The sequence below is a fragment of the Cydia amplana genome, chromosome 27 (genome assembly GCF_948474715.1).
Source record: "Cydia amplana chromosome 27, ilCydAmpl1.1, whole genome shotgun sequence".
Classification (NCBI taxonomy): domain Eukaryota; kingdom Metazoa; phylum Arthropoda; class Insecta; order Lepidoptera; family Tortricidae; genus Cydia; species Cydia amplana.
The window spans coordinates 1988082-2014608 of NC_086095.1; the positions used below are offsets into that span (position 1 = coordinate 1988082).

The 26527-nt window shown below is 40.9% G+C and overlaps 1 protein-coding gene across 1 annotated transcript in view; it reads right to left on the reverse strand.

Moving 5' to 3' along the window:
• Nucleotides 1–26527, reverse strand: part of LOC134660501 (probable multidrug resistance-associated protein lethal(2)03659) — a 76045-nt gene that overhangs the window by 5197 nt on the left and 44321 nt on the right. The window contains exons 18-31 of the mRNA XM_063516272.1: nt 25806–25956; nt 24656–24729; nt 24039–24204; nt 23515–23641; nt 22961–23111; nt 20576–20685; nt 17896–18019; nt 16354–16463; nt 14904–15018; nt 14387–14630; nt 11173–11359; nt 8869–9041; nt 7604–7720; nt 5983–6076 (exon numbers count right to left, since the gene is read on the reverse strand). Coding sequence (XP_063372342.1) covers nt 5983–6076; nt 7604–7720; nt 8869–9041; nt 11173–11359; nt 14387–14630; nt 14904–15018; nt 16354–16463; nt 17896–18019; nt 20576–20685; nt 22961–23111; nt 23515–23641; nt 24039–24204; nt 24656–24729; nt 25806–25956 — 1943 coding nt within the window. The remainder of the gene's footprint in view (nt 1–5982; nt 6077–7603; nt 7721–8868; nt 9042–11172; nt 11360–14386; nt 14631–14903; nt 15019–16353; nt 16464–17895; nt 18020–20575; nt 20686–22960; nt 23112–23514; nt 23642–24038; nt 24205–24655; nt 24730–25805; nt 25957–26527) is intronic.

The window sequence follows — 26527 nt, forward strand, 5'->3', positions numbered from 1 at the left end:
CGTAGTGAGTAACGCCGCCATCTATTGGTGTATTGTTGAACGAAAATGACAGGTAGAAGGCTTTGGAACGTCAAGAGGCGTATCTTGAGTGAACGTAGGCACGAGCAGGCATTTTTGTCGTTATGTTGGTAGACTGGTCAGGCAGGTTTACCAACTTGATTTGGAGGCGGGAGCGGTTGGCTCCGCCGCGGGAACTGGCTTCTTTCTTCTTGATCGGACCGCGCTAGAGATCGGACGTTAGCCAAGCTCGTGCCTAATTCGCTACGTTCCTGAAGGCTTACACCTGAAGGATTATTCTGAAAGCTTATAGATTCTCACGTTGTTTAACCGTTTAGCTAAGTGTTTTATTCCAAGTGTTATTTTGATTTCTTATGTGCCATTAGAAGCTTACTTTTGTAAAATAAAGAAACTATGTGTTGTTTTGAAAAGATGTGTCCCGCCGAGTTTGTTGCCGGGTTAAATCTTCTCGGGTCAGAGGTGTAGGGTTGGAGCCGGTGTAGTTTGACTTAAATAAAGATTTGAACGATTTCATGTGATCTTTTTATTTTTATTGAATACGATTCCATCGTAAGATCGTTTATTTAGTACTGAAATAATAGTAGGCACTAGTATGGTTAATGAGTCCGAATGTTTATTTCATGCGTAGGTAGCATACCTACTATTTTGACTGTGAAGTAATACATCTAGGTACTACCCCCACTAGATATGAGCGCCGATAGGCATTTAACCGGCGGCGGCGCGCCGGTCAAAATTGGTCGGCGGCGGCGGCGAATCGGCGGCGTGGCCTTGAAACACCTTCGATTAATGAAAAAAGAATTCAAACCAACATTTTACCGAGAAAACATGTTTTTGCTATAAGAAAGTTATAAAATAAATATATTTTTTATTTTCAAGGATAATTTATTGAATAATGGTACGAGAAAAGTTGTATTTCGTATAAAATGAACTGTGGATAAGGGGTATCGCGCGGCATCAGAGGCGGTCTTAATCTTGGCGAGACTCTGGCCGGAAGATCTTAGCGAGGCCCTTATCTTTTGTGCTAAGTTAAAAATTGCGGATTGACTGTATCAGGGAGACGTCTTGTCGACAGTCCGAAGAAAATCGAGCTCCGTCATTAACTAATATCGACCCAACAAAGCCGATTCATGTCAAAAAGTGAGGCCCAAGGCCGAACTCCATGTAACACCGAAGACTTGATTTCGACGCCTCCCAATGCGAGGCCAGAGGATGAGCTGCAGGTAAGCATACAGCTAAGAATCGAACGCCAAGTGTGAGCCTGGCTGACGGCCGAACGCCTGGAGCGCCGTTTGCGGCGCGCTTCTATGCGAGGCCAAAAACAGGGCCAAAAACTTGCAAGTTCAGATAGCGGCTTACTTCCATTCCATGCGAGCGATGCAAGGCCAAAGAATGAGCTGCGAGAGAGCAAAGCTTGAAATTTGAACAGTGGCCAAGTTCCGACGATACCCGATTCCGACGCCCTTCCGTGCGAAGCCAACGGCCGGACATTTGGACGTGGAAACGCTTAATATCTCAAAATTTACCCCTTTTTATACCTTTTAAAGATGTTTCACCATGCTTGCAGTGGTTAAATTCGGGGTAAATGACGGATGATTAGCTAGCTTAGTTATGCATTGGATCGGTAATCTAAAGATGTAGGTTCGAGTCTCACGTTAGCCAAAGTTGATCACAGTTAATTTTTTCATTGTGATTGACATGTCTAGTGTATATACAATCTATAAATTGTAATGTGGAACGTTCCACAATAATAATGGATGGAAATCAGTATGTTTATTAAAAGCATATTGATGTTAAAATTTATATTAAATAATTTTGTTTCCCGAAGTTTGCTTTTACCTTCGATATTTTTGAATTATATGGGCCTAAAATACCTTTTGAATGCCTATTTGCCTATAAACTATTGGAAGTGGCGCCGTTAAAGATCTAAACTCGATTGAATATACATATATTATCTGATTCTGAAAGTAGTAGTAACTACCAAGGTCACGCCGATGCCACGCCGATAGCGCAGCGTCGGCGGCGGCGGCGCGAAAATTTTGTCGGCGGCGGCGGCGCGCCGGCGCGGCGCTCATATCTAACCCCCACGCGCCCACCGCCATCGGGACCATCCGTCGCCGACATCAGCAAGTGGGATAGATGCGGAGTTTCATGTATTGCTTACACCGCCACCTGGGAGCGTGGTGTATTTCTGGTGACCTACATTCCATAATCTGAACACGTGGTAAGGTAAGCTCACGTGTCTAACCTTGATTGAATGGTGAGTGTTATTCATTGTTATTTGGTGAGAATTATTGTGAAATTGTGAATTATGATTGGGGCTATCGAACAGAGTGGTCGTGACGTGACGTCATCTCTGGTATCGCAACGTTTCTTTATAATTAATTTTTGTAATCCATTTAAATCGAAGCGATCTTGAGTTATTTTGATTTGAAATCCATACTGTTAATTAAAACCAAGTATTAGCTATCACGACGTGATATTATTTTATCGCTCACTTGTGAATCTACCCTCAATAATTGATTTTTCATGAAAATACAATTAATTTTTAAAATCCGTTGAAATCTAAGTGATCTTAAGTTATTTTGATGTGAAATCCATATTGTTAATTAAAATCAAATATTGGCTGTCGCGACGTGATATTATTTCATCGCTCACTTGTGCATCTACCCTCAAAAAATATTTTTTTTCATAAAAATACAATGCACCGTTAGAAATTGATCCTGCTGATTTGCCAATGCAAGCATTATGTAATCTTTACCCTGTAATGTTTAGTAATTAATAAAATTGCGACAAATTATTGCTCGTAATGCCGTGATAGATCACAAATCGTGCATACTATGGAAACATGAGCTACGCATATGAAAATTAATGTTACAGTGTCCTGCAGCCAGAGCCGAGCGAACTTGCAGACACCATTACGCCCGTGACAGAGAAGCAGCTGTGCAGTATCTTCTGTGCTGGAGATTTGGAAATAAAAGGACAGGTTTCGTTCTAATTGTTTATTAGTGAATTTTATTTTGAGTGTAATGGCGAAGCATAACAGTCGAACGTAACTAATAAGCTGTCACTTTTCGTATTGGCCCATTTTACCGTGTTACTTATTTTTGGAACATGTGTTTGTTTGTTCATAGAAGGAAATAAAACGCACTCATTGAAGTTTAAATTTTATTCTGAGATTTTTGAAGTCCCGTATACATTGGAAACATGTTTTTTTGTGTCTGCTACCTTGCATTTCATAAACCTTTTGAGTTTAGCCTGCATTCATGATAAACCTGATACCGTGCAAATGATGATTTCAGTATCAGCCAGCTATGTTGAACCACATCGTGTCTCTCGCAATCTGCCGCAGCAACGGCAACGGCAAGCGGAAAGGATCAGCCTCCGTGCTTGGGTTGGACCTCACCACCACCACCTTTGACTTGGTCGCGTGCATCATACTGTATTAAGCTGGTGAGCAGTTCCCATTTCGTTGGGATTATTTTGAGATGTCTTACATCTGTTTAGAACTCTTGAGCGAGTTTCTGTTGTAAAAGCTAAAGTAAAAAGCGATTTTCAGTTATTTTGATCAGTAAAGTTCAGTTTCAGTCGATCAGTTGACGCTGATAGTGTCAGTAATTCTGAGTTACATGATTGTAACACCTGTGTTTATTTTCTTTCCGGGATTCACTCTTAACATTTTTTTGTGCTTTCGATGGATTGAAAGCTTGTACTTTCGTAGGACTGAAATTACGCCCGATGGACTGGGCACTACTCTTTTGCTTTCGATAGACTGAAGGCACGCCCGATGGACTGGACAATACTGTCATGCTTTCGATGGACTGGGCAATACTGTTTTGCTTTCGATGGACTGAAAGTATGCTCGATGGAGTGGGTATTGTTTAGTGACCGCATCAGAAGTGCCGGAGCATGTAAGAGGTGCACGTGGTCTGCTTTTTATGTGCAGAATGCTCTTTGCGAGGAGTAGCACTTACGCGGCTGAGATGGTTACTTCTGACGAGGGTCTGGTATCTGCCGAAGGACTGGCAATGCACCGAAGGACTGGTGTTGTTTTGTTAAAAATGAATTCCCGTTTATGTACTGTGTTCATATGAGTAAAATTGGAACTATCAATTCAGAATATTATTTATTTTAAGATGTCTTACAAAAATTTAGAATGACCAATTTTTTTTTTTAAAGCCAGATAATTTCCCCGTAAATTGATATTGACGAGTTTGACGACAATAGTAGTGATACTAGTGATACTGTCGAGCAATGAATTAGAGCTGTTGTGATTTGTGTTTTTGATGTTTGGGATTGTTCTGTTTTCACATAAATTTGAGAGTATCCGCCAGATGGAGGCGATGATCATTGGAGTGTATCCGTTAGATAGCGGCGATGATTACTGATGATTATTTTTATTTAGTCGTTGCTCGATGGACTATTTTTGACTAGAGAATTGAGGATTGTTAAAGTAATTTTGAACAATTATTTTTTCTGGTTTGATTGATAACAAAGTTTGATTTTAATAGTAATTTGAGTGTGACCCAAATTGTTGGTCAGGAATGACCGAGCGATGAGATACTGTGCTGTATATTTTGTTACAGAATCAAATGCATACACCCACACACGAGGACGTGTGTAGCGCAGGACGGCCGTGTCGGAGCGAGACACCAGAAAGACGTATTGCAGCATTACAGTTCATAGTTAGACGCCTGTAAAAGTCGATTAGCAATGTTTGGCTATGTATTATTTGCTTGTAACGAAATAATGAAGCTGCGTAGTGAGTAACGCCGCCATCTATTGGTGTATTGTTGAACGAAAATGACAGGTAGAAGGCTTTGGAACGTCAAGAGGCGTATCTTGAGTGAACGTAGGCACGAGCAGGCATTTTTGTCGTTATGTTGGTAGACTGGTCAGGCAGGTTTACCAACTTGATTTGGAGGCGGGAGCGGTTGGCTCCGCCGCGGGAACTGGCTTCTTTCTTCTTGATCGGACCGCGCTAGAGATCGGACGTTAGCCAAGCTCGTGCCTAATTCGCTACGTTCCTGAAGGCTTACACCTGAAGGATTATTCTGAAAGCTTATAGATTCTCACGTTGTTTAACCGTTTAGCTAAGTGTTTTATTCCAAGTGTTATTTTGATTTCTTATGTGCCATTAGAAGCTTACTTTTGTAAAATAAAGAAACTATGTGTTGTTTTGAAAAGATGTGTCCCGCCGAGTTTGTTGCCGGGTTAAATCTTCTCGGGTCAGAGGTGTAGGGTTGGAGCCGGTGTAGTTTGACTTAAATAAAGATTTGAACGATTTCATGTGATCTTTTTATTTTTATTGAATACGATTCCATCGTAAGATCGTTTATTTAGTACTGAAATAATAGTAGGCACTAGTATGGTTAATGAGTCCGAATGTTTATTTCATGCGTAGGTAGCATACCTACTATTTTGACTGTGAAGTAATACATCTAGGTACTACCCCCACGCGCCCACCGCCATCGGGACCATCCGTCGCCGACATATATATCGTTGTCTGAGTATCCACAACACAAGCCTTCTTGAGCTTACTGTGGGGCTTAGTCAATCTGTGTAAGAATGTCCTATAATAGCTGTCAGGTGCAATGTATGGCCAAGACGGGTTCGACCCAACATTGTACATAGTAATTTATTGTAATGTATTTTTATCTTTTTGCTGTCTTTGTCTTTTGTATGTTATATATTAATTTTGTTTTGTATTCATGTTACCTGTCGTGATTGTTTCACCGGATGGTCTCATCGGAAGATCAGCGCTGGAAGTCGCCAGCAACATGCTGAGGTGAGACCATTTCGTGGCACTTTATCCTTTTATTCTCTGTTATATCTCTTGTCATCTCTTGTTATATCTCTGTTATATCTGTTACATCTGTTTCTATTTTGTGTTTGTGCTCACGAATAAAATTATTTCTATTCTATTCTATTCTAATATTTATTTTATTTATTTATTGGTTTAGTTACCTGGCTCTTGGACAGCAGCGCTGACCGGCGCGGCGCGTCTCGGCCCTGCTGGGTCAGCAGCTCGAACGGATGACCGGATTCCACTACGCGCCCTCTGTAATTAGATTATTTTATAGTCTGTCAAGCCGGATATGTCAGTAGCAATGTAAAGCAAACTAACCTCCTAAGGCCCAAGGTCCTACCTATAGTACCTAACAGTTCGATGTAATTTAAACCAAGCTGGAAAGTTTGAAAAATGTGTGGAAATTTTAGCACACTTTTTTTCTCCTATAAGGATGAAAAGGGTTTGCGATCCTGACTAGAAATAATACAAAGGTGGCAAAAAGGTCACAATATATAAAAATGGCAAAAAAAAACGAAACGCTCTGGAACAGAGTCGCTTTTGCTTTGGTCGTTCAATTTTCAAACAACACAAAATCAACTCTATTTCATCTAGTTTAGGTTCAAATTTCAGTGGCAATTTTTGGATGTTAAATTTTGATATCCCTAGGAAACGAACAAAAAGCAGCAATGTACATCGAACAACGATGGAATGTAAACAAAACAGTTCCACAGATAAGATATAAAATGACATGCGATTTTCGAATTCGAACGTAGTGTTGCTAGCCCGCGATTTATCAAATTTGCCGCCGTTTTCTACTGACAAGATTTGCTTAACCAAGTATAGATGCAGTTCAGCCATAGAACCATAGTAAATAGATAAATAAATATTGAGCGAACAATGGTCAGCACGGTGGAGTGACTGTTATAGTCGCACCACGCTAACTCTGCGACTATAAAATGACGTTACCGGTCCATGACGATGACTCTGTCGTAGTCCATGACGGTGTTCAGTCTGTGCGCGATGGTCAGCACGGTGGAGTGACTGTTATAGTCGCACCACGCTAACTCTGCGACTATAAAATGACGTTACCGGTCCATGACGATGACTCTGTCGTAGTCCATGACGGTGTTCAGTCTGTGCGCGATGGTCAGCACGGTGGAGTGACTGTTATAGTCGCACCACGCTAACTCTGCGACTATAAAATGACGTTACCGGTCCATGACGATGACTCTGTCGTAGTCCATGACGGTGTTCAGTCTGTGCGCGATGGTCAGCACGGTGGAGTGACTGTTATAGTCGGACCGCTAACTCTGCGACTATAAAATGACGTTACCGGTCCATGACGATGACTCTGTCGTAGTCCATGACGGTGTTCAGTCTGTGCGCGACGGTCAGCACGGTGGAGTGACTGTTATAGTCGGACCACGCTAACTGTGCGACTATAAAATGACGTTACCGGTCCATGACGATGACTCTGTCGTAGGCCATGACTGTGTTGAGTCTGTGCGCGATGGTCAGCACGGTGGAGTGACTGTTATAGTCCACACCAACTCTGCGACTATAAAATGACGTTACCGGTCCATGACGGTGTTCAGTCTGTGCGCGATGGTCAGCACGGTGGAGTGACTGTTATAGTCGGACCACGCTAACTGTACGACTATAAAATGACGTTACCGGTCCATGACGATAACTCTGTCGTAGTCCATGACGGTGTTGAGTCTGTGCGCGATGGTCAGCACGGTGGAGTGACTGTTATAGTCGGACTACGCCAACTCTGCGACTATAAAATGACGTTACCGGTCCATGACGATGACTCTGTCGTAGTCCATGACGGTGTTGAGTCTGTGCGCGATGGTCAGCACGGTGGAGTGCGCGAACTTGCTCCGAATCGTGGTCTGGATATGCTTGTCGGTTCTAGAACAACCACGTTTAATAAATAAAAATTGCTTAGCTTATCAAATAAATCATTAGGGTTCCGTACCATAAGGGTAAAAACGGGACCCTATTACTAAGACTCCGCTGTTTTCTGTCTGTCCACCTACTCGTGTCTATTTAAAACACTCCCTTCGGTCGTGTTTCAATTTATCGCCACTCGTTGCGAATCTCCTACTTTTCGCACTTGTATCGTAATGTACTTATGTGTTTCTGTGCGATATCAGAGGGATTTCTTTTCGCGAACGCTCCGATTATGGAATGTAGGTACTATCTGCCAAGGTTTTCTAACTATACTACAGTATAACCTTCTGAGACCCAGAAGTATTTGTTTTGTTTTTAAATTCGTAACCCTTAGTTACTCAATGAAAGTTCAAAATATTTTTTGGAATATGTACAAAAATTTGTACGCGGGGACTTAGGAGGATAGAGCCTTCAAAAAATTAATATATGGATGTTAAACGACTCTGCAACGCGCAAGTCACAACAATGGACTTTCAGGCGTCCATAGGCTACGTTAGCCGCTTACCATCACACATAGTATAAAACAAAGTCGCTTCCCGCTGTCTGCCCCTATGTATGCTTAGACGTTTAAAACTACGCACCGGATATTGATGGCATTTTTTTTAAATAGATAGAGTGATTCAAGAGGAAGGTTTATGTTTAATTTGTTAACCCGTGCGAAGCCGGGGCGGGTCTCTAGTGTGTGAAATATAATGAAACGTGTACTCACTCAGTGTCCACGTTGGCAGTTGCCTCGTCGACGAGCACGCGGCAGCGCGCCAGCGCGGCGCGCGCGAGGCACACCAGCTGCCGCTGCCCCGCCGAGAAGTTGCCACCATGGTCGACAGCCCCGCCGGCATGTTGCTTATCATCTCTATCAGTTCCACCTACCAGACGAGTAAAATAGTTATTGAAACGTGTACTTACTCGGTATCCACGTTGGCAGTTGCCTCGTCGAGCACGAGCACGCGGCAGCGCGCCAGCGCGGCGCGCGCGAGGCACACCAGCTGCCGCTGCCCCGCCGAGAAGTTGCCACCATGGTCGACAGCCCCGCCGGCATGTTGCTTATCATCTCTATCAGTTCCACCTACCAGACGAGTAAAATAGTTATTGAAACGTGTACTTACTCGGTATCCACGTTGGCAGTTGCCTCGTCGAGCACGAGCACGCGGCAGCGCGCCAGCGCGGCGCGCGCGAGGCACACCAGCTGCCGCTGCCCCGCCGAGAAGTTGCCTCCGCCGTCGCCCACCATGGTCGACAGCCCCGCCGGCATGTTGCTTATCATCTCTGTCAGTTCCACCTACGAATAGACCAGTCAAATAGTTATTTGTTTTACAAGGGGGCAAAGTTCTTGACACACACAAACAGAAGCACACAAAGTAAACACACACACACGTGACGCAAGCCCATACCTACTTTGTATAAATTTTCTTTTTCCTCCCTTCATTTTTCTTAAAAGTTTTTTATATTGCTGCCACTTGTTATTGGATGTTAGCTGTATTTTTGTGGACACTTAACCGAAAACATCACCAAATATTACCAAGGGGTGGCATCAAAAATAGCTGAAAACACCTCGCGTGATTTAAGAAGAAGATGTATTTATTGTCACAACACAACAGCGAATACAGGACACAATAAAAAAAAAGAAGTTACTTAACCTATAAACATTAGGTATACCTATTATCTAAAAACTTAACCAGACACGTAACTTAATAACTAAACATTTGCTGTGACAAATGGTTTGGGCGTCAGCATAATGCTGCCAGCATCAACTCAGCATGAGTGAGACACTGCAGCGCTGTTTTTCAGCCAAGACCAGGTTACCAATTAAAATAAATTAAATTAGCTCCGTACTTAACATCTACACAACACAAATACAATATTTAGACTTAGCCACTAACGAAAAAAAAGGCAAAATAAACTTCAGTGCATATAATTGAATAAATAACAAGTGCTAAAATCTTGTCGACTACTCATCGATTATTCTATTTATTTATTTATTTTTCCTATTTAGGTACGTACATTTGCCATTTCCTTTTGTTTATTAAATATTAAGCGTTTGCAGTGTTTTTTAAATGTAATCAAACAACGTTTATATCTAATAGGTGGTGGTATATTGTTCCATACTTTTGAGGCAGCGTACCTAAAGCTACCCTTAAACCCTGCATATTTATGCTTAAACACTATTAAATTGAGTTTCATTGTCTCTCGTGTGGGGTATCGATTTTCTTTTCGATTTGTACACTGTATATCTCAGCGTCAGTGTATATGTGCTGCGGGTCGAGGCCTCCGGCCTGACGTTTTACCTAACCTGTTATAAATGTATCTCACCTCATGTAACGCGTTGTATATCTCAGCGTCAGTGTATATGTGCTGCGGGTCGAGGCCTCCGGCCTGACGTTTTACCTAACCTGTTATAAATGTATCTCACCTCATGTAACGCGTTGTATATCTCAGCGTCAGTGTATATGTGCTGCGGGTCGAGGCCTCCGGCCTGAGGTTTTACCTAACCTGTTGTAAATGTATCTCACCTCATGTAACGCGTTGTATATCTCAGCGTCAGTGTATATGTGCTGCGGGTCGAGGCCTCCGGCCTGAGGTTTTACCTAACCTGTTATAAATGTATCTCACCTCATGTAACGCGTTGTATATCTCAGCGTCAGTGTATATGTGCTGCGGGTCGAGGCCTCCGGCCTGACGTTTTACCTAACCTGTTGTAAATGTATCTCACCTCATGTAACGCGTTGTATATCTCAGCGTCAGTGTATATGTGCTGCGGGTCGAGGCCTCCGGCCTGACGTTTTACCTAACCTGTTATAAATGTATCTCACCTCATGTAACGCGTTGTATATCTCAGCGTCAGTGTATATGTGCTGCGGGTCGAGGCCTCCGGCCTGAGGTTTTACCTAACCTGTTGTAAATGTATCTCACCTCATGTAACGCGTTGTATATCTCAGCGTCAGTGTATATGTGCTGCGGGTCGAGGCCTCCGGCCTGACGTTTTACCTAACCTGTTGTAAATGTATCTCACCTCATGTAACGCGTTGTATATCTCAGCGTCAGTGTATATGTGCTGCGGGTCGAGGCCTCCGGCCTGACGTTTTACCTAACCTGTTGTAAATGTATCTCACCTCATGTAACGCGTTGTATATCTCAGCGTCAGTGTATATGTGCTGCGGGTCGAGGCCTCCGGCCTGACGTTTTACCTAACCTGTTATAAATGTATCTCACCTCATGTAACGCGTTGTATATCTCAGCGTCAGTGTATATGTGCTGCGGGTTGAGGCCTCCGGCCTGACGTTTTACCTAACCTGTTGTAAATGTATCTCACCTCATGTAACGCGTTGTATATCTCAGCGTCAGTGTATATGTGCTGCGGGTTGAGGCCTCCGGCCTGACGTTTTACCTAACCTGTTGTAAATGTATCTCACCTCATGTAACGCGTTGTATATCTCAGCGTCAGTGTATATGTGCTGCGGGTCGAGGTTGTCCCGCAGCGGGCCGGCGAACAGCGCGGGCCGCTGCGGGAGCGCCACGAGGCGCCGCCGCCACGCGCGGAGCCCCGCCTCCTCGGGCGTCACGCCATCTACCGAGATCCGGCCTGACGTTTTACCTAACCTGTTATAAACATGTATAATTAAAATCCTTGCTGTCCTGGTTTTTTCCATGGGTCTACTACTACTATATATTGTAATCTTTTAGTTATGATGACACTTAGAGACATTTACATCTCTAAATAATTTTATATTATAGTTTTTGTATCTTTGTTTTTTTTTTCAATACTATTGTTATTGCGTTTTTTGTAACGACATTTAGAGGCTTTATACATCTCTATGTTAGTTTGATTTGATATTTACGGCTTAGTTGTATTTTATAATTATTGATGTGTTTTTTTTGCTGTATGTAAATTCCATATTGACGTGTAAAAGTGCCCTTGTGGCCTATTTGCTGAATAAATGTTGATATTTGATATTTGGTCGATAACCATTTTTAGGGTTCCGTAGTCAACTAGGGACCCTTATAGTTTCGCCATGTCCGTCTGTCTGTCCGAGGATTTGCTCCGTGATCGTTAGTGCTAGAAAGCTGCAATTTGGCTTGAATATGTACCTCAATAAATCCGACAAAGTCGTACAGTCAGCAGCAGAAGTCGCTATACACTCCAGGTAGTTCAGGTGCTCAAAGAGAGGTAAACGTTTAAACTGTCAAAAAGTTGTTGACTGTCATGGTAGTATTTACTTGTGAGCGCTCAACGTGTCACAAATATCTTAACAGTCGCTATTCATTAATTTCTACACTTACAACAAGTCATTGATACCTTTAGCTGTCAAAAAACCACTACTATCTAAGCGGTCAACGTGTCAAATATATCTGAACAATATGGAAAATTGACGTTTAAAGCATACAAGTTTGGTGGAATATTGAATGAAAAATAGCCATGCTAATTTCGCTTATCAACTTATTATACCGAAATATTAATGCGCCTGACAAAGATATCATAGCAACAACTACAGTAAAGAAACATTGCTAAAATATTACATTCAGGCGCTTAGTACTTGTATATGTTGTGTACTTTTTATACCTTAACATTCAGCGCCTGATAGTAGTATCATAGCATCAACTACAGTAAAAAAACATTGCTCTAACATTATTTTGTAAGTGACCCTTTATACTTTATAGCATACGCGGGGAGTTCTTTCGCTTATAATATATTGTCTACATTTATACCTTAATATTCAGCGCCTGACTATAATATCCTAGCAACAACTACAGTAAAGAAACATTGCTCTAACATTTTGTTAAGGCGCTTGTACTTTCCATAGTATTATGTGTAAAAGTCGTGAAAGTTTAAATCAGTGTTTTCCATAGTATTACCTGAATAAAGCCTGTATGAGTGAGCTCTTCCCAGCCCCAGTCCTCCCAACAACAGCCACCTTCTCAGCGGGTCTTACAACGAAACTGACCCCCTTTCTAACATACGTGGGGAGTTCTTTCGCATATAATATCTTGTCTACATTTATACCTTAACATTCAGCGCCTGATTATAGTATCATAGCAACAACTACAGTAAAGAAACATTGCTCTAACATTTTGTTAAGGCGCTTGTACTTTCCATAGCATTATGTGTAAAAGACGTAAAAGTTTAAATCAGTGTTTTCCATAGTATTACCTGAATAAGGCCTGTATGAGTGAGCTCTTCCCAGCCCCAGTCCTCCCAACAACAGCCACCTTCTCAGCGGGCCTTACAACGAAACTGACCCCCTTAATAGCATACGCGGGGAGTTCTTTCGCATATAATATCTTGTCTACATTTATACCTTAACATTCAGCGCCTGATTATAATATCCTAGCAACAAATACAGTAAAGAAACATTGCTCTAACATTTTGTTAAGGCGCTTGTACTTTCCATAGTATTATGTGTAAAAGTCGTGAAAGTTTAAATCAGTGTTTTCAATAGTATTACCTGAATAAAGCCTGTATCAGTGAGCTCTTCCCAGCCCCAGTCCTCCCAACAACAGCCACCTTCTCAGCGGGCCTTACAACGAAACTGACTCCCTTTATAGCATACGCGGGAAGTTCTTTCGCTTATTATATGTTGTGTACTTTTTATACCTTAATATTCAGCGCCTGATAGCAATATCATAGCAACAACTACAGTATAGAAACATTGCTCTAACATTATGTTCAGGCGCTTGTATCTTTAGTATTACCTGAATAAAGCCTGTATGAGTGAGCTCTTGCCACCCCCAGTCCTTCCAAAGACGGCCACATCGCTTATATCCTGTGTACTTTTTATACCTTAACATTCAGCGCCTGATTATAGTATCATAGCAACAGCTACAGTATAGAAACATTACTCTAATATTTTGTTAAGGCGCTAAGTATTTTCTATAGTATTACCAGGCGTGTCTCACTCCGCGATTTCGTCGCTTTGCTACAAGTAGCTAAAAGTACATCCGTTCGGCCCCAATTTTGGGGAAAGCCATAAGCCGCGCGTGGCGCTGTCGCCACCTAGCGGCCATATCTGTGCTGATCGTAACAGACGCGTGTTGTTAGAGAGTGAGTCTTCTGTACTTAGTACTATTATTTATTCTGTGGTATTACCTGAATAAAGCTTGTATGAGTGAGCTCTTCCCAGCCCCAGTCCTCCCAACAACAGCCACCTTCTCAGCGGGCCTTACAACGAAACTGACGCCCTTTATAGCATACGCGGGGAGTTATTTCTCTTATTATATGTTGTGTACTTTTTATACCTTAATATTCAGCGCCTGATAGCAATATCATAGCAACAACTACAGTATAGAAACATTGCTCTAACATTATGTTCAGGCGCTTGTATCTTTAGTATTACCTGAATAAAGCCTGTATGAGTGAGCTCTTCCCAGCCCCAGTCCTCCCAACAACAGCCACCTTCTCAGCGGGCCTTACAACGAAACTGATCGCCTTTATAGAATACGCGGGCAGTTCTTTCTCTTATAATATCTTGTCTACATTTATACCTTAATATTCAGCGCCTGATTATAGTATCATAGCAACAACTACAGTAAAGAAACATTGCTCTAACATTTTGTTAAGGCGCTTGTACTTTCCATAGTATTATGTGTAAAAGACGTGAAAGTTTAAATCAGTGTTTTCCATAGTATTACCTGAATAAGGCCTGTATGAGTGAGCTTTTGCCAGCCCCAGTCCTCCCAACGACAGCCACCTTCTCAGCGGGCCTTACAACGAAACTGACTCCCTTTATAGCATACGCGGGGAGTTCTTTGGCCTCGACCACTTTGGGGGCCTCGACATCTTTGTCCTTTTTATGAAGCTTTTGGGATTTTTGGAGTTCCTCCTTTTTGGGGGGTTTCTCGTATTCTAGGGATACGTCCTCGAAGACGATTTCACCTGCAATTTCATTGTAAGTCAATGCATAGAGAAATATTAAGTAAAGAAAGAGTGGTAACTCCATACATTAGTTTTCTTACAAAATGCGAGTTATTTCGTAGTCGACATCTAACGTCAAGTTGTGGAACTATCAGTACCGCTACTTGACACCAGATATCACAAGTGTCGCTACTGACGAAAAAAAGAAATATCATTTTTATATCTAGAATATAAAAAAGAGCTTTACATGGAACAGAACTTTCTGGACAAAAATGTACATATTAAAAAGTCTACCTTTTTCAGGCCATTGCTCGAAGTTTAAGGTCGGATGGTTGGTCTTCAGAGCTTTCGTGTCCACATCCACTGGTTTCTCTGGTTGTAGGTTCGTATATTCTAACATTCTTTCCACCTGCAAGCGAATAATAGGGTATTTTGACTACTTGTCAAATCAGTTTCTTTCTTCGAACTGTCAAAACGATTTTGCTACTATAGAATTTATATGAAACACTAGCATGTGACGTCACAATCAAATTACCTACTCTTTATTTTATACGGGTTTTATAATATAAATTGTGTCTAAAAATAACTGCTGTCTACGTTTCTCTATTAATCTTCTGGTGCTCTATTTCATGCATCGTGTAAAATAATTTATTTTAAATACAGTCAAACACCCTATTCATGAATTTCATGATATTACTAGGTTATCAAACTGTAAACGCTAATCCGCATGCCACTCCAGTGTTTAAAGACATTTGCTTAGGGCTTAGTACATGCGGCCCACACGTGTGTGTGTGTGTGTGTGTGTGTGTGTGTGTGTGTGTGTGTGCGTGCGTGCGTGCGTGCGTGCGTGCGTGCGTGCGTGCGTGCGTGCGTGCGTGCGTGCGTGCGTGCGTGCGTGCGTGCGTGCGTGCGTGCGTGCGTGCGTGCGTGCGTGCGTGCGTGCGTGCGTGCGTGCGTGCGTGCGTGCGTGCGTGCGTGCGTGCGTGCGTGCGTCAGTTACCCGTGAACAAGATGCATGTAACTGCGTCGAAAGATCGGGAGCTCGAAAACAATACTAAAGGTAGGTAACAGTTTTGAATGATTCACGGTTAGTTTCACTTCACTAGACTTATATCGACCGGGATATGAATATCGGGGAGCTCGAAAACAATAAGGTATATAATCATTGTTCATATCCCGGTCCATATACCTAAGTCAAGATAGCTTAATTTTAAGAAGAATAAGGCCCACTTGCACTATCCTACCAACCCGGGGTTAAGCGGTTAACCTCCCGCCATACAAATGAAACATTCAAAATTTGCCATACAAATTTGAACCTAAATTGTAGGAAATAGAGTTAATTTTGCGTTGTTTGAAAATTGAACGAAACAAAGCAAAAGCGACTCTGTTCCAATTGAACATGGTTTAAATTACATCGAACTGAATAAGTACTATAGGTAGGACCTTGGGCCTTAGGAGGTTAAACCGTTAACCTAGTGACAAATTATACTGGTAACCATGGTAACTCCACTTTATTAATAATGATTTTTTGTTTCAAGAATTTTCAATAAAAACTATGTGTCCCGTTACATGGATATTTTATGTATCACTGTTTGGTCCTATTTTTTATATATTTACTTGTCCGTTTGTACATTGTTGTATATATTTTGCGCAATAATGTTAAAATACAAAACATGTTTAAGTGGTTAACCCCGGGTTAATGGAACAGTGCAAGTGGGCATAATGAGGTTAACTGTTAACTCACGGATGTCATCTGGTTCTCCACTTCAGCAGTCTGCCGCATGCCGTACTGGCACATGCCCACTAGACCTATGACCTGCGTTATGGCCAGACCGACATTGCCTCCGATCGTGTCTACGAAACAAATTTAAATATATAGATGTATAGTTTGTTGATTTTTAACAGAGCCCGAACGGCTTATCCTTTGTCTATTGTAAAGTTAAACCGCACGTGCTACTACCTGCCTAAAAAAATGGTTGGGCCGTTTTTACCGGTTATTGAATTACCACTCTGTGGAGATTACAATAAAAAAATATTTTTCTAGGCTGTGTGTGGTCCATTTGATTTTCTAGGCTGTGTGTAGTCGAACGTTACAGAACCAGTCTAAAATGTGTCATCGAGATGCGTAACAAAGGCGCGTTATCGGAGAGCGCACCTACACTGGTTTTTTGAGCGTTGGACTAGCCCGCGCTCAGGTGTCAATTAGAATAAATAAGACCCTTTTTTGCAGGTAAGTAGCACGTGCGGTTTAACTTAACAATAGACAAAGGATAAGCCGTTCGGGGTCTGTCTGCGTCCATCAGCCGCAAAAAAGCATGGCGACTTTATCAATGAATTGATTCAAAATTTCTCCATGCAATTTCGCATGGTATGCACTTTTGCAGCAGCGTGTACATGTACCATCACGCTCCACGATTGTTACACCATTTAACGTTCTAGCTAAATTGGGCATTCTATAGCGTTTGTATGGAACAACCAATTTAGCTAGGACCCTAAATGGCGTAACAATCCCGTGTGGTGCCTGTATAGTCAGCAGCAGAAGTTGCTAAGCGGGCGAGGTGTTTAAAATTGCCTTGACACGCTCTTATTCTCTTAACAATAAAGTCGCGTCAAGATCAATTTGAACACCTCAGCAACTTGCCCGCTTAGCAACTTCTGCTGCTGACTGTACAAACAGAGCTACTTTAATAGTATAAAGCTATTTTCAAACGCAACCTAAATATTACTTTATCATTATATAGTAGACACTGAAATCATAACGCCTGGACAAAATATCATAGCAATATCATAACACACACCAAAACTGATTGCTGCGATATTTCTACAAGGCGCTTTTACATTCGCTAAACAGAGTGACAAAAATATTTAGGGTCCCATGTGATACCATATGATATGTATAAGAACATTAAGAACTACTATGTACTATGACTTGCAAGCATAGCCTAGGAATCCTCTAGACGGAGTTTAGAGCAATTATTTCATGAAACCGATGCTGCCAAAAATACTGGGGTGCGGGGGACGAGGTGAGCGAATCCCGTGCCGTGATTGGTCCGTTCCAAGACACGGACGTCACACAAAGACACTTTCGACTCGGAAATGGAGTAAAACTACCGTATATTTGTGGCAGAGGGGGTAGCGCTACTATGCTCAATCTGGAGGATGTCTTGTCCGTGATTGCAAGTAATAAACGAATACTGAAAACATAACGCCTGGACAAAATATAATAGCAATATCCTACCAACACCCCGAGACTGATTGCTATAATATTTCTACAAGGCGCTCTCACCTTCGCTAAACAGAAAGAAGCTGAACGTGACGAACGCGAGGTAGAGGCAGCAAACCATGTCCATCCAGAAACCGAAGGCTCTGTTCGTGTTCAGGACCAGGGTCCACGAGGAACTGTGGAGGTCCTGTGGAGGAATAGCCTCGGGTGGGAATACGTTTGAATATGTGTGCGATACGGTTAAGCTTTGGATTCCTCCGAAAACGGTGCCGTCATATTACGGCCGCTATATAGCGTTGACTGACGTCACTAGAACGTTGTCTATGTAAACAAGATGGCGCGGTTTCCTAGACGGCGTTACGTTACGTTGATTGTCAACGCAACGTAAGATGACGGCCGTCATGACGGTGTCGATAGTTTCGTGAACGTTTTATTAGATAGCGGTGACGCCATTTTGAATAAATGACACGAGATTTGAATAAATGATTCCGTACTACGATTATTTTCCTCTTCTGATGATATTTCATCCTCCAAGTAAATTATAGATGATCAAGCAAATCTTGTCAGTAGGAAAAGGCGCGAAATTAAAATTTTCTATGGGACGTTATCCCATCGCGCCTACATTTTTCAAATTTGCCGCTTTGACCTTGGTGGATGAAGGTGTGTTATGACGCCGTGGTACTTTCCACGCGTCGCCACCGTAAAGACGGCCGTCTTTTGCGGCCGCTATATGACGGCCGTCATATGACGGCACCGTTTTCGGAGGAATCCAAAGCTTTACTGGCAGGAGTTAAACCCAGGCACCCTTGTAAGGAAGTATTTAAGAAAAATCGAATAATGACGCACTACTCACTATACATATTCGAAGTATTGATGTTCGTAAGAAAAAACTTGCCACAGTTTAAACGTGTTGAGGTCACGGGCAAATTAATCAGATCCACGGGGAGACTCAGAACAGTGCCGCGACGCATGGCACTTTCATGCAAAAACCCGCGAGTAATCGACCCGACATACTACGACTCTACGAGCGTCTACCCGCTGAATTACGAATGGAAACATCTGACGAAATATTTGAACGTCAACTGAGGGTCCTTTTAATGGATAATCCACTTTATTCAGTAAATGAGTATATGACTTTGACATTTGAAATTGTAAATTGAATCGTGTAAATTTGACATGTTCTCATTTATTGATATTCAACGTAATGTATACCTAGTATTTATTATATTTAGAACATGACGATCATTAAGAGATACTCGTACTTAGTTATTCCCGTATTTTGTTTTGACATGAATTGATAAAATTGTTGACAGAAGATTGATTATTTTTAAAACATTTTTAATTTGTATCTAATAAAGAATATCATGTTAATGTTAATGACGATCATAATATAAATTCATGTAGATTAGTTTAGCATAATTTATAATGTAATTTCGTATAATGAGAATAAATATCTAAATCTAAAAAATCTAAAATCTATGTGCAAAGTCGGTGGAGGGGGAAGTGGCGCTGATCGTCACAAACACAGATAATCTTATGGAATGAAAACTCGCGCGGTTAGAAGATGCTGATGTCAACTTAAGCCAGTCTTCTCCGAGACCACGGGGACAACGCCGTCCTCGAAACGTCGGAGGTAAATCTTAAAACTTAGATACGCGATTAAGTCCCGTTGTACAATTTAATAATCTTATGGAATGTCTCACATTAGTACTAGCGGCAGCCGCTTGAACTAATTTTACTCCATAAGATTTAACGATGAAAGTCCGACAAAATGAGGGCAGCACCTAGCGAATACGCCACTTACATTGGTTTACAGGAGAGCGAAAAGAAACAAAAAAAAAATTCTCGAAAAGTTTTACATTTAGGAAATATTGAACTTATTTATCATTTAGGCACATATGTTTACTATTTATAGTACCATACAAATATTGTGAATATAGTGGTAATCGTGAAATAAAAGCATTTTTATAATTGCCATATCCGTTTATGATGAGGAAGTGTTAAACGTACAATGTATGATATGACACAAAAGTTTTGGATATGTCACACTTTTGTGATAATTTTCTGTTAACAGAGTGTAATTATCCCATAGTAAAATGCGGATATGGATATATCAAAAATCGATAAGTGTCAATTATAGCATATTTTTTGTTATTTTAGAAATCATTAAAAGACGATTTTGCTCAAAAAAGGATATGGCACAAACGTATTCTCTGCCGGCGATATGTTAAATTACATATTTAAAACTTCACCGTGATCGATTTCGAGAACCCATCCGACCATAAAACTGGAGACGTGCAGTGCCCAGTACGAGTCGGACTCGCGCACGAAGGGTTCCGTACCATTATGCAAAAAAACGGCAAAAAATCATGGCAAGCCTCCGTAGCTCAGTTGGAAGTAGGGGTGTTCCAAAAGACCGCAAGTTTAAGTAGTAGTAGTAAACACTTTATTGCACAAAACAAGTACATAACACAGAGATCATTCAAGTAAATGTGTACAAAGGCGAACTTATCCCGTTAAGGGATCTCTTCCAGCTAACCTTTAAGTAACTGAGAGATACATTATGAAATGGTAGTCAAACTAAGATAAACTGTACATGACGGCGAGACTTAAAAGAAGTAGCTAACTCTAGAAACATAACTAAATACGATGCGATGCATTAGGGGCAAGGTGGTTAAGTCTTTCCAGAGGTAGTAAATTTTTCCATTTTCCTTATAATATAAAAATTTCAATAAATAATAACCTGTAACTTGTCGAATTCTCTCGCTAGGGTGACCTGGGTCTCCTTCGTAGACCTAATGGTGGCCAGACCACCGACCGTGGCCGTTGTGTGGTTCAAAGATTGGCTCCGAGCTGAAACAAACCAGTGACGTGAAATAAAACTAATTAAACCATAGAGAAATATAAGTAAAGAAAGAGTGGTAACTCCATGGGTTAATCAACTTTTTCTTGTCACACGTTGCTATGGTTACGGTCTCCTGAGTCACTCTTAAAACTCTAGGTTTTTCGTATTTAAATGAACCAAACTTGCATTTTATGGTGGTTATAAGACCTTTCCATAATGGGACATCTACTGAGCATGTTAGTAGAACATGGTACAGCAGTTCTTCTAACAATCTATGCTACTATTGTCTCCTCGCTGATGGGACAGAATAACAACAAGAAATAGTTGATTGACCCACATACATCAGTTGGTTGGATGGACGAACTGATGGATTGATTGATAGTTTGACAGAAGGATGGATTAATTGATGGATTGATAGATTGATGGAATAATTTATGGATTGAAGAAGGAATGATTTATGGATTGATGAATGAATGAAAGATTAATTGATTGCTGAATGGATGAATAAGTTTGAAGGATTAATTAATAAATGAAGGAATGGATGATGGATTAATTAATGGATGGTGAGGTGAGTTATAGCTGGTCAAGCAGATCTTGTCAGTAGAAAAAGGCGGCAAATTTGAAAAATGTAGGCGCGAAGGGATATCGTCCCATAGAAAATTTGAATATCGCGCCTTTTTTTACTGACAAGATTTGTTTGATCAACTATAATTAAACCATAGAGAAATATAAGTAAAGAAAGAGTGGTAACTCCATGGGTTAATCAACTTTTTCTTGTCACACGTTGCTATGGTTACGGTCTCCTGTCACTCTTAAAATTCTAGGTTTTTCGTATTTAAATGAACCAAACTTGCATTTTATGGTGGTTATAAGACCTTCCCATAATGGGACATCTACTGAGCATGTTAGTAGAACACGGTACAACAGTTCTTCTAATAATCTATGCTACTATTGTCTCCTCGCTGATGGGACAGAATAACAACAAGAAATAGTTGATTGACCCACATACATCAGTTGGTTGGATGAACGAACTGATGGATTGATTGATAGTTTGACAGAAGGATGGAATAATTTATGGATTGAAGAAGGAATGATTTATGGGTTGATGAATAAATGAAAGATTAATTGATTGCTGAATGTATGAATGTATGAAGGAATGGATGATTAATTGATTGATGGATGGTGAGGTGAGTTATAGCTGGTCAAGCAGATCTTGTCAGTAGAAAAAGGCGGCAAATTTGAAAAATGTAGGCGCGAAGCGATATCGGCCCATAGAAAATTTGAATTTCGCGCCTTTTTCTACTGACAAGATTTGCTTGACCATCTATATATGGATGGATGGATGAATGAATGAATGGATAAATGTTAGAAAGATTAATTCCCAAATGAAGGAATGGATGATTGATTGATTGATGGATGGTGAGTTGTATGGATGGATGAATGAATGAATGAATGACTGACATATAGCCTCTATCCTCTTGAGCTCCCTGCTGGTGCTAAGGAACAGGCTGGATGGATGGACGGATGGTTGGTGGGATGGATTGATGGATAGTTTGACAGAAGGATTGATTAATTGATGGCTTGACGATGGATTGATAGATTGATTTATGGGTTGATGTATAAATGAAAGATTAATCGATTGCTGAATGAATGAATGACTTTGAAGGATTAATTCATAAATGAAGGAATGGATGATTGATTGATGGATGGATGAATGAATGAATGACTGACCTATAGCCCCTATCCTCTTGAGCTCCCTGCTGGTGCTGAGGAACGGGCTGGATGGATGGACGGACGGTTGGTTGGATGGATTGATGGATAGTTTGACAGAAGGATTGATTAATTGATGGCTTGACGATTGATTGATAGATTGATGGAGTGATTTATGGGTTGAGAAATGAAAGATTAATCGATTGCTGAATGAATGAATGAGTTTGAAGGATTAATTCATAAATGAAGGAATGGATGATTGATTGATGGATGGATGAATGAATGAATGACTGACCTATAGCCTCTATCCTCTTGAGCTCCCGGCTGGTGCTGAGGAACAGGCTGGATGGATCGACGGATGGTTGGTTGGATGGATTGATGGATAGTTTGACAGAAGGATTGATTAATTGATGGCTAGACGATTGATTGATAGATTGATGGAGTGATTTATGGGTTGATAAATGAAAGATTAATCGATTGCTGAATGAATGAGTTTGAAGGATTAATTCATAAATGAAGGAATGGATGATTGATTGACTGATTGATGGATGGATGAATGAATGAATGACTGACCTATAGCCTCTATCCTCTTGAGCTCCCGGCTGGTGCTGAGGAACAGGCTCCGCAGCAGGAACAGCAGCGCAGCCACCACACCCGTCGGCAGCAACAGCCACCAGTTCACCAGGCACACCACCACGAGGATCGATACCACTTCAAGGAAGAACTGAAACAACAACAATATTGTAAACTGATGTACGGGTCAATCAACTATTTCTTGTTGTTATTCTGTCCCATCAGCGAGGAGACAATAGTAGCATAGATTGTTAGAAGAATCAGTACCATGTTCTACTAACATGCTCAGTAGATGTCCCATTATGGAAAGGTCTTATAAAATGCAAGTTTGGTTCATTTAAATACGAAAAACTTAGAGTTTTAAGAGTGACTCAGGAGACCGTAACTATAGAAACATGGGACTAGAAAAAGTTGATTAAACCATTTATGTGCGGAAACGTTAAAAGTTAGTTATAGAAATACAAAGTCTACAATTATACAATTAATAATAAATATATCTGCATTGTATTTGCATTTTAAATCGTCTCTGGTAAAAACTGCATGTTACAACTCACCCCAAGGCAGTCGACCAAAGCGACCGGCAGCAGTGTGTCAACTTGCCCCATGTCTTTCGAGAATCGATTCAGGATGCGCCCGGATGGGTTATGGTGGAAGAACCACATCGGCGCGTTGGTCACTCCCCTGAAAACATGAAAACATTACATAAAACGAAAAGGGTTAACTTTTGCGTGAGTAAGGACATAGAGAAATATTTATAAGTTAAGAAAGAGTAGTAACTCCATACATCAGTTTTCTTACGTGTAAGAAAGCAAGAAAGAGAGAGAGAGTCGACAAATATTTCTTATTGTTCACAAATAGGTATGTATTTCTTTTTGAATATGTTGTGAGTAAATACTTTTTTAGGTTGTACTTAAAAGAGGTAACGGATTTGCAGTTTCTGATTGGTGGCGGTAAATTATTCCAACACTTCGTTGCAGCATATTGTTGCTGCCACGAAAAGCGGACGTACTGTGTTGCGTAACGTTAAGTTTGAGAGGGAGTCTCTTTCCAGACAATGAGGATAGAAAGAGAAACATACCTGAACATAGTGTCGTGCAGTGTGATGGACGCCCGTATACACGTGTTATAGAATAGCACCAGCTTATTCCAAGTAAAGAATATGCAGATTCCGATGAGGCTCGCGTACACGTACACACACTGGTTGCGGGTCAGGTGGAACATGTTGCCAGACACTTCGGTGAATTCTGAAATAAAAAAGTTTTTTATCCTCCTAAGCCATAGCCAGCCTTGGCCACTGAAATTTGAACCTAAGTTGTAGGAAATAGAGTTGATTTTGCGTTGTTTGAACGAGACAAAGCAAAAGTGACTCTGTTTTAATTGAACATGGTTTAAATTACATCGAACTGAATAGGTACTATAGGAAGGACCTTGGGCCTTAGGCGATTATTACTTTACAATGGAAATATGGTAAGCCCCGTGTTAGTTATAAAAGTATGAGTGAAAATCGTGTCAGTTTTAAATCAATATATGACAGGATAATTAATATTGATGTGTGTGGCTGACTGGCAGAGAATGCCTCCTGACATTAAGTACGCCTTTTGTACATTAAGTTTTTCTTATGTTCAATTGAAAAAAAATCATTGTAAATTAAAGTTTAAATAAATAAATTGATTAAGTATGAGTTTATTTATTTACCCGGGGCAGGTAAAGTTGGTGTTTGGTTCTTGGCGGCCCGCACCGCTGCGCTGTTAGCCTCTTCCATATTCACCCTGAAAATAAAACCGTTAGTGAACATAAATAAGTTATATATAGTATGTCAAACTGGATATATCAGTAAGTGTAAGGCCTGAGTGGACGCTCATGTTGTGCGTGCAGCGGGGCGGGGCGTGCGGCGTGCATGTTAAACAAATGCGCACGTATAGGAGCGGCCTTAGTGCACGCTGCTCACATCACGCGCGAGCCCACAGCCACGCTGCACGCGTCGCCGAGCGAGCGTCCACTCAGGCCTTACACTAAGTAATGTAAAGCTAAGTATGTAATACTAAGTATGGTATCCCTAGGAAACGAACAAAAAGCAGCAATGTACATCGAACAACGATGAAATGTAAACAAAACAGTTCCACAGATAAGATATAAATGACACGTTGTAGAACAATTCAAACGTAGTGTTGCTAACCCGCGATTTTTCAAATTTGCCGCCTTTTCTACTGACAAGATTTGCTTGACCAAGTATGCAAATAGAACATTTTACTTGCGCCAGTAGGAAACATGTCAACATTTAGGTCATTGATCATTTGCCGCCACTTTAAATAAGTCAATGAGTGAATGATTGAATGAATGAAACCAACCATTCCTTAAGCCATATGTCAGTAGACGAGTAGAACAATTGGGTCAGTAAAAAACATGTGAACATCAAGGTCATGGACTATTCGCCGCCACGTTTTATGTCAATTAATGAATGATTGAATGAATGAAACTAACCATTCCTTAAGCCATATGACAGTAGACGAGTAGAACACTAGAGCGAGTAGAAAACTCGTTATACGCACGTACGAGTAGGTATACACACGAAATGATTACTGATATTAATAACTAACCATTTCTAATTTTATTCAAGATTACACTTTTTTTACTACGAGTACAATATGAATTATTAAAAATATTAAAATCAATGAGTGAATGATTGAATGAATGAAACTAATCATTCCTTAAGCCATATGTCAGTAGACGAGTAGAACACTTATGCGAGTAGAAAACACGTGAACATTAAGGTCATGGACCATTTACCGCTCTTTATATACACCGAATAAGTCAATGAGTGAATGATTGAATGAATGAAACTAACCATTCCTTAAGCCATATGTCAGTAGAGGAGTAGAACACTTGTGCGAGTAGAAAACATGTGAACATCAGGGTCATTGACCACTTGGTGCCCCCACTCTTTATATACGCTACGTAGACGCCGTTATCCACGGACCCTTTATGCTGGGTTTCTCCTGAAAAAAGTAACAATATATAATATTTAATTTATTCATAAATTATTATAATATTTACCTACTATTTATTTCAGTAATATAAATATGTACAAAACATAACAACTAAAACCCTTTCTGAGCCATGCCGGGTCCAAAGGTCCCCATCACACTTGCAGCGTTACCCCACTGTATGGCGATGGAGGCCTGTTGGACAAGCCATGACTCAGAACGGGCGTTGATTCATAAATAATCAAATACAGCACAGGTGGCCTAGCGGTAAGAGCATGCGGCTTGCAATTCTATTTTATTTTGGAGGGAACACAGTCAGCAGGATAACTAAGCAGACGAGTTTTTCCTAAATATAATATGTGACGTTATCTATGAAAAGGGACCTTATTGTCGATGGCGCTTACGCCATTATTAACGATGCTCCGATATAAATACAATGCCGCGCTACCTATAAGCTTACTGTGGGACTAGGTCGATTTGAATGAATGAATGAAAGGATGAATGATAAATGAATGATGATAGAATGATGAATGAATGAATGAATGATTGTTTATTTGCGGAATATGGGTTTGTATAAATATGT